Source organism: Pelobates fuscus, chromosome 9 (assembly GCF_036172605.1).
Source record: "Pelobates fuscus isolate aPelFus1 chromosome 9, aPelFus1.pri, whole genome shotgun sequence".
In the NCBI taxonomy this organism is placed as follows: Eukaryota; Metazoa; Chordata; class Amphibia; order Anura; family Pelobatidae; genus Pelobates; species Pelobates fuscus.
This window is the reverse complement of record NC_086325.1, coordinates 84,748,621-84,762,919: the sequence shown is the minus strand read 5'-3', so window position 1 is coordinate 84,762,919 and position 14,299 is coordinate 84,748,621. Positions and strand designations below refer to the sequence as shown.

Below are 14,299 nucleotides of genomic sequence, written 5' to 3'. Positions count from 1 at the left end.
GATCAGTCCAACTGAGTTCTAACAACTTTCTTTTATGGTAAGCATTACGTTATCAACAATTTGAGCTACAGTAGCTTTTGTGTATGATCAGAGCAGACAGGCTTCGCTTCCCATATGCATCAATGAGCCGGGTGCCTGTTCACTACTATTCCTTCCTTGCACCACTTTTGGAAGGTACTTACCAATGCATACAGGTAACACCCCATAACACTTGCCGTTTTGATTCTCTGATCAAGTCATCGAACCATCACTATTTGGACCTTATCAAAGTCAAGCAGATCATTTCACTTGCCCATTTTTCCTGCTTCAAACACGTGAAATTCAAGAACTGACTGTTCAACAGCAAGACAGGCACTTTACTGATACAATACACCTTACTTAATATAGTGTGCGATAAGAAAATAGACCATTGAAATTTATCTTCACCTATTTAATTTCAACATAACCACATTGGGGGGGGGGGGGGGGGGGGAGGGAGAGGGACACCTTGGAAATTGTTTTGATAAAAACAGTTTATAAACCACCTTTACAAATGTGACAATTCGATTTAGCATTCGGTGATACTCTAACACACTCTAGGCACATACCCTTTCCAATTACAGATCAAGTTATAAAAACACACATTGCAGACAGACAGAATAGAATTGCAAGCTCAGTGGCACAGAACTTTATTCAGAGAATAGTACAGGCAAAGATACAGAATGGCACCTTTATGAAACAAAACGTGATAATGTACAAAAATAATAAGGCTGTGTTCCGATGAGTAGTGACGGAGGACAAAAGGGAGAAAAAAAAAAAGTGTTCTAATACCATTACATAATCAAATTATATATTGCATTTAAAGTAAATTGGGGAAGGTTAAGATCCATACATAGGTAGCATAAAATGTTTGTAGAATGTACGTGCTAGAAAGGCTGGTTGTGGACTTTATCTTGTGGAAAAAATATATCTACAGAAAAAAGCCAACGTATACAAAAGCATCAGCTCTATTGTATGGTCAATGTTAAGATCCAAATTCTTTTCTGTAGGTTACCATAAACAAATATAGTAAACTTGTAAGACTATGGAAAGCATTAACAATTGAAGTTACACAATGTTATCAGTGTTTCTCTGCAGTTTCTAAATTGTGAGATGGAGCAATTTCTATACTATGTGCCTTTTCCTCTTCATTCCATGATATTTATATAAAATAAAAAAAGACAAATGAAGTTGGATTGAACAAATAAATAAAATGGTGCCTGGTTTTTGAACAGTAGTTCACTTTAGAAAATGAAGAGAGAATGCATCGATTCCAAATAGTTGGGTGTTTGGTTTTTCTTTTTTAAAACAATGTGGGCATGGAAACTGGTTTCATTTAAAATATGATCTATGCTTTGCTTTTAGAAGGATCATCCTTGTTTCTTCTTTTTACATCCCAATTATAGACTCTAGCCATATCTGGAAAATTGGTCAAGGAAATCAACAAATCACGAATATTCCATAGTTTCCATAGAGGGTCACTTAAAAACCAACTGGTGGCCAGCTTGTAGGTGCCTTGGGGACACCCAGAATCCAACAAATCATAGAACACAGGTAACCTGACAGGCAATGAAAGCAGGAAGTAAGTATTAAAAAGAAAAAAAAAAATACTACATTGTTTTGAAGAGCCAATACTGTGACAGCTCTGGTTACTTCCATACTTGCTTTAAAAACACAGCATGCCTGTATGAATTAAAAGATATGGGCTGGTTCACCAGCAGGACCCATTTGATGGGGAAACATTGGTACAAACTCTGGTCTTACATGATGGTTTTGTCCTTGGTCTCCGCATGCCGAGTGATTCGGAGGAAAGTACAGTAGCAATGCGGCTTTTAAAAAAGTTGCACAAAGCATAACGAGACAGACTAACAAAATCATTGTGTAGATCAATAATTCCTTGAAAGTAGAATGAAAAAAAAAAAAAAAAAGAGACCAAGTCTTACTTATCTTTTTCCAGCAGGAAGCTCCCTTGTCACAGCTTACCTCTCCGCTTCACGCAACATCGCTGAGTAGGCAGAGCCTCATCTTCCAATTATCCAATGCGACACATGCGCTGTGAGCTCCATGTCTGCATTCAAAGTCCCCGTAGGAAAGCACTGAAATAATGCTTTTCTATGAGGCTTCAGAGTTATGTGACAGTTTTACCAATAGTGTAGACAGAGTGTGTAATTGATGTAACAACTGCATTTCTAAAATTCTAAAAAGAAGCTTATTTACAATCGAAAAGGATACTGACTTCTGTGGTGGTAAATTGGTCCCGTAGGAAATCAAGGTCCTCTTCTGTAGATTCAAGATTCTTTCTTGCGGTAGAGAGATTCTTTTCTAACAGAGCTTGAGCGTCATCAATATCATATTCAAGCATCACATTCGCCTACATAATGCAAAAAGTCAAACAAGTAATATGAATGCAAAATGTGAGTAATTCTATGGCAACTTTATTACCAACCTAAGAAAAGAAAATGTTACTTGCGCTTTTTCCTTAATCCCTATGTATATTTAGACAAATGGAGGTCATTTAGTTGCTCCAATGGCCATTGGAGGGATGCCCGCCTGCCAACGTCAAGGCAGACCCCCCCTAAGCGGGTCCTAACACTGACCCTTCAGCCTGCTTCCTTGAGCTTCTGGCAAAGATATCTCTAATGAGACAGAAAGGGGTATTTTTTATATACACCCCTTTACTTATTAACCCTTAATAGGGAACACATGGGATGGGTAGCAGCATTGTAACCAGGCTGTGTGATACAAAGTAAATACAAATACAAAAAGAGAAGTCCTGCGCTAAAGCAGCAAGGACTACAACACACATCAGCCCCAATATATAGTAAAAACCATATACATAGGGATTAAGGAAAAAGCGCAAGTAACATTTTCTTTTCTTTGGTTTTTACTATATATTGGGGCTGATGTGTGTTGTAGTCCTTGCAGCTTAAGCGCAGGACTTCTCTTTTTGTATTTGTATTTACTTTGTATCACACAGCCTGGTTACAATGCTGCTACCCATCCCATGTGTTCCCTATTAAGGGTTAATAAGTAAAGGGGTGTATATAAAAAATACCCCTTTCTGTCTCATTAGAGATATCTTTGCCAGAAGCTCAAGGAAGCAGGCTGAAGGGTCAGTGTTAGGACCCGCTTAGGGGGGGGTCTGCCTTGACGTTGGCAGGCGGGCATCCCTCCAATGGCCATTGGAGCAACTAAATGACCTCCATTTGTCTAAATATACATAGGGATTAAGGAAAAAGCGCAAGTAACATTTTCTTTTCTTTGGTTTTTACTATATATTGGGGCTGATGTGTGTTGTAGTCCTTGCAGCTTAAGCGCAGGACTTCTCTTTTTGTATTTGTATTTACTTTGTATCACACAGCCTGGTTACAATGCTGCTACCCATCCCATGTGTTCCCTATTAAGGGTTAATAAGTAAAGGGGTGTATATAAAAAATACCCCTTTCTGTCTCATTAGAGATATCTTTGCCAGAAGCTCAAGGAAGCAGGCTGAAGGGTCAGTGTTAGGACCCGCTTAGGGGGGGTCTGCCTTGACGTTGGCAGGCGGGCATCCCTCCAATGGCCATTGGAGCAACTAAATGACCTCCATTTGTCTAAATATACATAGGGATTAAGGAAAAAGCGCAAGTAACATTTTCTTTTCTTTGGTTTTTACTATATATTGGGGCTGATGTGTGTTGTAGTCCTTGCAGCTTAAGCGCAGGACTTCTCTTTTTGTATTTGTATTTATTACCAACCTACCAAGTCTTTTTTTCTGGGTACAGTGGTATTTGTTGCCATGGCAGCCACAAGTATCCCCAATTTTGGCATTAAATTGGGTTACCATAAAACTAAAACACTGCAGAATGTTGGTGCGATATAATGCTAATATAACATACTCACCCCCAGCCACAAGCAGACTTTATCGGTGGGCAGTACGGATGCTTTGCAATACACATTATCTGCCAGTAAATACCTAGTTTCCATTGGTTCAGTTGTATCCTAAACAGAAATAACAGAGGGGAAGAGTTTATTAAAATAATTTTAAAAAATGAAAATCTTAAATGACAAACATCATTATAAAATAAAATACATGTTTGTACTTTAACATTTAAAATATGTTCATAAAAACACTCACTGAAGAGAAAGGCACCCACTGACCGGAAACCAAAGTGCAACACTCCTTGTAAAGAGAGTCACAACACAATCACAATTATGGCTGGATATTGCTAAAACCATGCAGGATCTGTCTAATGTCCATGGAAAATGGTACAGCCACGATGGCAGTTATTAACTAAATGGCATACTATTCTAGAAACTATGGTCATCAAAAACACTATATAAAGTAGTAGATATGGGGAGTGGGTCTCAGTGGCAAGATGCTTGAAAGAAAGAGTGAACTTCAAATAAAAGAAGAGTAAATAAGAATATAAAATAAAAGGTGAGGAGGAGCCACATTATGAAACCCCAAATCGTATTTCTAGGCTTGTGGAACTATTGACTCAATAGGAGTTTATTTAAACATTTAAAGGAACACTGTAGTCATTTCTACTCATTGAATTGGTTATAATGTCTGAAGGCCCCCGGCAGTGTCCCTTTACACAGCCCGGAGACCCCTGGCAATGTCACATGATAATCCTTGGCTACTCACACCCTGGCACGATCAACAACTACCTTGATGTTTTTCATATGATAAAACATCGTGGAATTTGTAGTTAAAAAAAAAAAAAAAAGTGTAATCCACCTTTTGAGCACCCTTGCCTTAGGGGTTAAACCCCTCATAAAACAGGTTTAATCCCCAACAGTTAAGTTCTGTCCATGTCCTTCCACTTATTGAAACAGAAATCTTTGGACAGCGGCACAGCTGATCGGCTGAGAGCATTCATTGTGGCTCTAAGTTAATCACTAGCTCCCCTTTCATGGAAGCGGCTTGAGAAAAATCTGTACGTTTCTGAAGTAGTTTTGTGTATGTGGAGGTACTAATTGGCTTGAAGCAACAGTAGACACTCTCAGCCAAACCAGTGAAGCCCCTATCCAAGGCTTCCTGTTTCAAGAATCAAGAGAGAAGCAGATAAACAGAGCTAAATGGCTCGGAATTAAAGACTTTTGTGTTTGTGTCTTTCTGATTAATTTGGTATGGTGCCCAGAGTGTTCACCAATGTACAGAAGGACGGTGCCAGGGGATTCCAGAAGCTATACCCACTTCAATTAGATGTAGCGACATGTCACATGTGAAGAAAAATTAACCTTATAATAAATAAAGGAAGCTAGGTCAATTACATACAGATTAAATAATACCCAAACATATATTTCTGAATTCACTAAACTTTGCAGTAGGGAGGGAAAAAAAAAAAAAAACATACCTTCTTCTTTTGCATATGTTTTAAAATTTCTAATGTTTGCTTAATTTCAGGAATCTGATTTTTTAACCTGTAAAGGAAAAAAAAAAAAGAAAAATGGATTGAATCATTTTTCAAAAATAAATAATTTTGCTTACAGAGAAGTGAGCGGTACAGAAAATAATTATTTTTTATGTAAATTTTTTTACCTAACATTTTTGCATGGATTTACACATTCATGACTAAATCCAGGTTTACTACGTATACCAAACTGTAAAATGTACTGGGTTCAGCCAGGAATACTTATTTGCATGGTTGCAGGTCTTTTTACTGCAGGGTCTCAAAAAAAATAAATATAGAAGAATAAGCGAATTTTTATTTACTATTGGTTTTGTTAGATGCAGCAGTCTGCATAGTATTATCACAGTGTTGCACGCATAAACCAAACCAGTGCGATGGATGCAGGGCCATGTTTAATAGTTGGACACTGAGCAAGCATTTGCTTGGGCCCCCTGGACCCTGCCATGCAATCACGCCCTCCACTGCAATGCAGTGACGGAACTAAAGAAGAAAGGGCTCTGTTGCAAGACTTTTTTTGTGCCCCGCCATTACAAGGTTGGCCAAAAGGCCAACTCCAACAATGCAACTCATGCAACTCCAACAATGCTTTGACAGCTGGGGCTCTACCATTTCCCCATGCTTGCAGGGTTGTATTTAGCACTGAGCAGTGTTTGAATGTAAGCATGTTTTTGTATGCATGTAGGGGTGTGTTTGCGTTTGAATGCAAATATACATTTATGTGTTGTGTTCGTTTTTGAATGCAGGGGTGTGTTTATATTTAATTTTGGTCTTTAACACCAAGGTGTGTTTGTTTGAAGAGTTAACATTTCAATGCAGGAGTGTGTTTGTATGTAGTGTTGAAGTTTGAATTCAGGGGTGTATTTATGTGTAGTGTTGGTGTTTGAATGCTGACATGTATACACATACACTGCGATACAAATGCAGATATACAGTCACACACTGACAGATACATACGCACAGATACACAGACACAAAGATACACACACTGACACACATGCAAATACACACAATGACACATACACATTAGGGGTGGTTAGTAAGACAGGGTTAGGGAGGCTAGAGGGACACACAGAATTAAAATATATTTTGCTTTGCCCCCCTCCGGATTACCTTCTGTTCAAGCAGAGGAGGCAGTTAATTTCATGGTGGTCCAGTGTGCAGCTGGGGCTGCCGCGCAGTTCCGGCGCACTGTGATGTCTGAGCGCAGGCTGGGAACCAGGCTGCTCTGACACTCACAGTGCTCCAGAACCACATGAGAGTGCGGCACCTCCAGCAGCACACTGGACCACCAGGGAGTCGATTTTTAACAGCTGGCAGGGAGATCTTTTGATCTTCCTGCTAGCTCAAGGAAGGAAGCTCAACCAGAAACGGAGACTATTGCATCCGGCTCTGGCAACACCCCCCTCCCCCGCCTTATAATTCAGGCTATTGGCAGATTTGGCACAGTGAGGGATCAATGCTCCCTTGCGGCACCGAACAGTCTGACAGCCCGAATATATTGGTGAATGTGGTGCCCTGGGCCCCCTTAGTGTGCAGGCCCGCTGCCCGCAACAATTTAATTTTAGGATCGGTGATCCTAAAATAATTTTTTGTGTATTGAGGGCACACAGGGCAGCTGCTTTGTGCTCCCTGGGGGTAACTGGGCCCGGGGCAGCTGCCCAATTTGCCCCACGTTATAGACTGCCCTGAAAGGATGCAAACTTTTAGAAATTTGCCAACACATACATACTTTTTTCAATTGGAGTGTGCTTTTTAAAAGGACACGAGTCACCAAAACAACTTTAGCTTAATGAAGTAGTTTTGGTGTATAGATCATTCCCCTACAGTCTCACTGCTCAATTATTTGCCAAAGTTCAACCACTTTGTTTATGTAACCCTAATCACACCTCCCAGTATGTAGTGTGCACAGCTTCCCTAAACACATCCTTTAAATAGATCTAATGTTTAAACTTCCTTTATAACAAATTATGTTTCATTTTGAATCTCTAATCTCCTGTTAATAGCCTTCTAGACCTGCAGTGTGTGGTTAAAGTTTAATTTACAGAGCACATAAACACTTGTAAAACAAAAACATTTTGTTTTCATTCAGGGTGAAACTCCTAAAATAGCAGAGAATTGAGCAGTGAGATGTCAGACATAATTTCTATGTCTTCAGTAAGCCAACGTTGTTTTTGTGACTGTAGTGTTCCGTTAAGGAGGCACAATAAGAAAGACATCAGAATAATCAAAATACAGAACAAACAAATGTTATCATTACACCATGGAAAAATATTTTCATTTAAAAAAAATAATCAAATGGAAACATGAAATACCTTCTTTTTCTCTGAGAAAGATTTACTTCCATAAACTTATATTTCTGATACTGCTCATCCAATTTCTTGAGGACGGTATCTGCTGTCTCATTTCCAGGTTTCTTCATAAAAGCCTCAACATCTTCCTGCATATAAGAATAAGGTGCAGAAATCAAATCAGTTAACTTCAACTGTTCAATGGATCTTTACATTCCAAACACTAGTGTTCCTTTAAGGCAGTTTCCTTGGTTTAGGCAAAGAGTGTGTGCAGCCCAAACATATCTTTAAAAGGAACCATAAATAATTAATACAAAATTAATATTTTATAAAGAGAAAATATAAAAGCTTGGATCATTCTTTTGTGGTCATTACTGAAAATGTAGGGTTCACTTATGTACCTTATACTGCTAACTATACATAAAAGCACAGTGGATCTTGAAAATATTGAACTAGGGCTTAATATATATGCTACTAGTCAGGCCTTAGAGAGGACCTCTCTCCCCAAACCCTCATGCACTGTGGAAAGAGCATGACATTTCATCTATACACTGTGCAAATTGTGGTGGCAAATGTAACAATCAGGAGAAACACCTATTTTAAAACTATATCTGTCTCCCACCTGTCAATCAGCTCTTCGGCACATGCCGAAGATTTGACAGGGAGAGCAGAAGAGACCTCCCACAGGCAGTGCTTCTGTTCTCCACCCGTAGCAACCACAGCACAAGCATGGTGGTGTCTATGGTAACGTCCTAGCCAGTGTTGCTAGCGCTGGCTGGGGCGTATAGGAATGGGGAACCCCGAACAGGTCATTGTCATGGAGAAGGTTTGCAGGGCAAATAGGTGAAGACCACAGGAGTAGCACGAGTGGACCAGAGATAAATGTTACAGAAGTACTCTACTCGCCAGTGGAAACATTGAGCACTGATTACATTTACTGGCATAATTATATTTAATCTGTCAGAACCCTGCTTCTTTACATCGTAATGTAGTCATGTTGGCATGAGCTGGTGATAAATGTGGACATTTCAAATTAATGCAGAAGACAACTTTTAATGAAATTACTCCTTTTTAAAATTATTTTTACTATACAAGTAGAAGACAAAGTGGAAAGGTCACAGATTAGTTCAGATTGAAGATGTGAAAGCAGAGGTTGCTTTACTGGTACATTTCAATTCTGTACGTCTTCAGCTAATGTACAAACTACATTTAAAAAGAGTTAAATACAGTGGTATGAATCTCACTCAGTTAGATGCTATATTAGAGGAATACTACAGTGTTAACCCCTACTTGTTTAAAAGATAGTTTTTGACAACTTTACTCCCTCACTGCCACACCGGTTTTAAATTGTCAAGATTGATGATCTCAGAAACCCAATACTTCCCTACTGGCAAGCATGGTGTGGCTAGTGTGCCCGCATAGCAAAATGCTGCACCAATCATATGCGCTCTATGAGCATTTGATTAAATAATGGAATCAGTTGGTTTTTCAGCAGAAGCACCTTCAGAGGATGTCAGGAAGACAGACAATAAATGTGGTTTAACACTGCAAACATCACAGTATCTACTGCAACGACAATGTATTAGATTATAGGGTTACAATTAAAAGCTCATTGCATCCTGACCAATTCACTAAGATGAAGTGTTCTGGGCGCCTATAGTTTTTAAAGGGACTTTATAGACACGGAGACCACTTCAACTCATCGAAGTGGTCTGGGTGCAATGTCCCTGTCCTCTTAACCTTGCAATGGTAATTACTGCAGTTTCCTAGGAACTCCATTAACTACCTTGCAGGATTAAGACTGCCTCCAGCAGCACTTCCAGGTGGCGAGGCAACTTTTGGTTGCCTGATGCTGGACGTTCACACGCGCTACATGAGGAAATCCAGAAGCAGTCAATTCTCTATAGGAAAGAATTACAGCAATGTTTTCCTACTGGGTGGAACTGATGAATCTACGCATTAGCACCCACATCGGATGACAGAGAGGGCAGAGTTCCACTGGCACTGGAATTGGGCAAGTACAGTAAGGGTATTTTAACTCTTACTAAGCAGGGGGAGGAGCTAATGTGCTAGGAATAAAATGTTGTATTCCTAGCACTACAGCATCTCTTTAACCCCTTAAGGACACATGACATGTTATGATTCCCTTTTATTCCAGAAGTTTGGTCCTTAAGGGGTTAAAGATTTTACCATTATTAACATGCAGCTATTCTAAAGCCATGGGTTCTAAACATGTATCCATCACAAGTAGAACAATGCCTGGGCCATTACCACCTCCTAAACATGGAAATTACACTTTTTTATTTTAAAATGCTTACATACATTTTGGCCAGCCATTGTGCAGCACTGTGACATAATGTGGGGCTTGATATTTATAAATAGTGAAGGCCTGCACATACCATTGGGGCTGCCTGTCAGCGGTTTTAACAATGCACAGATTGGACAGATCTCCACAGCAGAGAACACACGGCACGTGTGTGGGTGTAATTATTTTAAATAATGTTGGCTGGTATGAGACGGTTTGGGGTGTGAGAGACGGTTTGGGGTGTGACAGACAGTCTGGCTGATGCGGCCACGAGCTTCCCTGGGAGGCATGGCACCGCCTCAGTAACCATGATGACATCCCTCCACGCTGGGCCTCTCTCGGGCCATTTTAAGGGCCATGTATGGACACCCCCCGGCGGCCTGAGGGGAGAGCGCGCACGCAGCGTACATCTTACCACAAACACCGCCTCGGGAATGCCGAGATGCTCCCGCTTAACTCCGGTTACCCCGCCGCTCTCACCGGTCGCCGCCATCTTGGGAGCTGTACGTGCCCGTGCGTCGCAATCCTTATTACCACGGCCTCGCTTACTGGGCGAGCTGGCCGAGGAGCGCTGCGATTGGCTGGCGGGACTGCTCGAGGGGGGACAAAAACAAAAAGAGGAGGGCGTGTCGGTGGGCGTGGCCTCGCGCGACCGTTTGCATGAAGCGTATTCAAATGGCGTGACCAGCGCGCTGCCCAGTGTCGGCACTCAGTGCCTGGCAGCCGGCTGGGTCCGGCTCTATATATACAGCTCTATATATTGTCACAATTAAAGGGACACTATAGTGACCACAACAATTACAGCTTAAAGCAGGGCCGCCACCAGAAATTTTGGGGCCCCTAACTCAGCTCAGGGTCTGGGGCCCGCCTCCAATCCCGCCCACGGGGTCCGCCTCCAAATCCCGCCCACAGGAATATACACAGACACAAAAACACACACTGATACAAAAGGACACAGACACACACACAAAAATTCATACTAACAGACACACATACTGAAACAGAAATACACGCATATAGGCATACGTACTGACACACACATACTGAGACATACACACATATACAGACACACAGGCATACATAGTGACAGATAGAAACATACTAACATACATACAGACACACATGCATGAGGACTTACACATACATACACCGACATTACATACATACACACAGACATACATTAATTCATACTGGCATACATACATATAGACATACTGACATACAGAAGAAAATAAAATGTTACTTGCGCTTTCTCCTTAATCCCTATGTATATTTAGACAAATGGAGGTATATCCCAAAACTACATAGGGATTAAGGAGAAAGCGCAAGTAACATTTTCTTTTCTTTGGTTTTTACTATATATTGCGGCTGATGTGTATTGTAGTCCTTCCTGCTGGCCCAGCAGTAATGGGACTAAGCGCAGGACTTCTCTTTTTGTATTTGTATATACTGACATACACACACAGACAGTCACAGACATACTGACATACGTACAGACATTCTGACATACACACAGACATACTGACATACGTACAGACATTCTAACATACACACAGACATTCGGACATACACACAGACATACTGACATACGTACAGACATTCTGACATACACACAGACATTCTGACACACACACAGACATTCTGACATACACACAGACATTCTGACATACACACAGACATACTGACATACACACAGACATTCTGACATACACACAGACATTCTGACATACACACAGACATTCTGACATACACACAGACATACTGACATACGTACTGACATACACACAGACATACTGACATACACACAGACATACTGACATACACACAGACATACTGACATACACACAGACATACTGACATACACACAGACATACTGACATACACACAGACATACTGACATACACACAGACATACTGACATACACACAGACATACTGACATACGTACTGACATACACAGACATTCTGACATACACACAGACATACTGACATACGTACTGACATACACAGACATTCTGACATACACACAGACATACTGACATACACACAGACATTCTGACATACACACAGACATACTGACACACACACAGACATTCTGACATACACACAGACATTCTGACATACACACAGACATACTGACATACGTACTGACATACACAGACATTCTGACATACACACAGACATACTGACATACGTACTGACATACACAGACATTCTGACATACACACAGACATACTGACATACACACAGACATTCTGACATACACACAGACATACTGACACACACACAGACATTCTGACATACACACAGACATACTGACATACACACAGACATACTGACATACGTACTGACATACACAGACATTCTGACATACACACAGACATACTGACATACGTACTGACATACACAGACATTCTGACATACACACAGACATACTGACATACACACAGACATACTGACATACACACAGACATTCTGACATACACACAGACATACTGACACACACACAGACATACTGACATACACACAGACATACTGACATACACACAGACATACTGACATACACACAGACATACTGACATACGTACTGACATACACAGACATTCTGACATACACACAGATATACTGACATACGTACTGACATACACAGACATTCTGACATACACACAGATATACTGACATACGTACTGACATACACACAGACATTCTGACTGACATACTGACATACACACAGACATACTGACATACATACAGACATACATACAGACATTCTGACATACACACAGACATTCTGACATACACACAGACATACATACATACAGACATACTGACATACACACAGACATTCTGACATACACACAGACATTCTGACATACACACAGACATACTGACATACACACAGACATTCTGACATACACACAGACATACTGACATACACACAGACATACTGACATACGTACTGACATACACAGACATTCTGACATACACACAGACATACTGACATACGCAGACATTCTGACATACACACAGACATACTGACATACACACAGACATTCTGACTGACATACTGACATACTGACATACACACAGACATACTGACATACATACAGACATTCTGACATACATACTGACATACACACAGACATTCTGACATACACACAGACATTCTGACATACACACAGACATACATACTGACATACATACATGCATTCTGACATACACACAGACATTCTAACATACAAACAGACATTCTAACATACACACAGACATACTGACATACACACAGACATTCTGACATACACACAGACATTCTAACATACATACAGACATTCTAACATACACACAGACATTCTGACATACACACAGACATTCTAACATACACACAGACATTCTAACATACATACTGACATACACACAGACATACATACATACAGACATACTGACATACATACAGACATTCTGACATACATGCATTCTGACATACACACAGACATTCTAACATACAAACAGACATTCTAACATACACACAGACATTCTAACAGACATACTGACATACACACAGACATTCTGACATACACACAGACATTCTAACATACACACAGACATTCTGACATACACACAGACATTCTAACATACACACAGACATTCTAACATACATACAGACATACATACATTCTGACATACACACACAAATACATTTTTCTTACCTTTTCTTGCAGGTGGAAGGCTGTGGCTGATGGGAGTCGGCGTGGCTCCTGCGGGCTGCTGCCTGTCTTTCTTGCCTCCCGCGCGGAGGGGAGGGAGCTGGGAGGAAGTGAGGGCCACTTCCTCCCAGCAGTACTTTGCGGTTGGGATTTTTTTTTAAAGGGGCCCGGTCGCGCTATTGCACGGCCGCAGCGCTGACCGGGCCCCTGAAGATACAGGGCCCATCGGGTGGCCCTAAGTGAGTGGGCCACCCGATGGGCCCCATCAGCATGCGCTACACGTGGGGCCCGGGCGGCCGGGCCCCCCAGGGCCGCCGGGCCCGTGACAACCGTTACGGTTGTCACCCCCTGATTGGGGCCCTGGCTTAAAGGGACACTCCAGGCACCCAGACCACTTCTGCCCATTGGAGTGGTCTGGGTGCCAACTCCCACTACTCCTAACCCTGCAAGTGTAATTATTGCAGTTTTTTATAAACTGCAATAATTACCTTGCAGGGTTAACTCCACCTCTAGAGGCTGTCTATTAGACAGCCACTAGAGGGAACTTCCTGGTTTCTAGCACAGGAAACCTGTGCTAGAGCGTCGCT

At 41.2% G+C, this 14,299-nt stretch overlaps 1 protein-coding gene across 1 annotated transcript; it reads right to left on the bottom strand.

Annotated features, from left to right (window-relative positions):
- Window positions 1-639: 639 nt before the first annotated feature.
- On the bottom strand, window positions 640-10,593 carry VBP1 (VHL binding protein 1). The gene is made up of 6 exons (XM_063430982.1): window positions 10,426-10,593; window positions 7,730-7,854; window positions 5,361-5,427; window positions 3,901-3,999; window positions 2,251-2,389; window positions 640-1,437 (listed from the first exon to the last, which is right to left on the bottom strand). The coding sequence occupies exons 1-6, from the start codon at window positions 10,501-10,503 to the stop codon at window positions 1,367-1,369; spliced, it is 579 nt and encodes a 192-aa protein (XP_063287052.1). The 5' UTR covers window positions 10,504-10,593; the 3' UTR covers window positions 640-1,366.
- Between the last annotated feature and the right edge of the window lie 3,706 nt (window positions 10,594-14,299).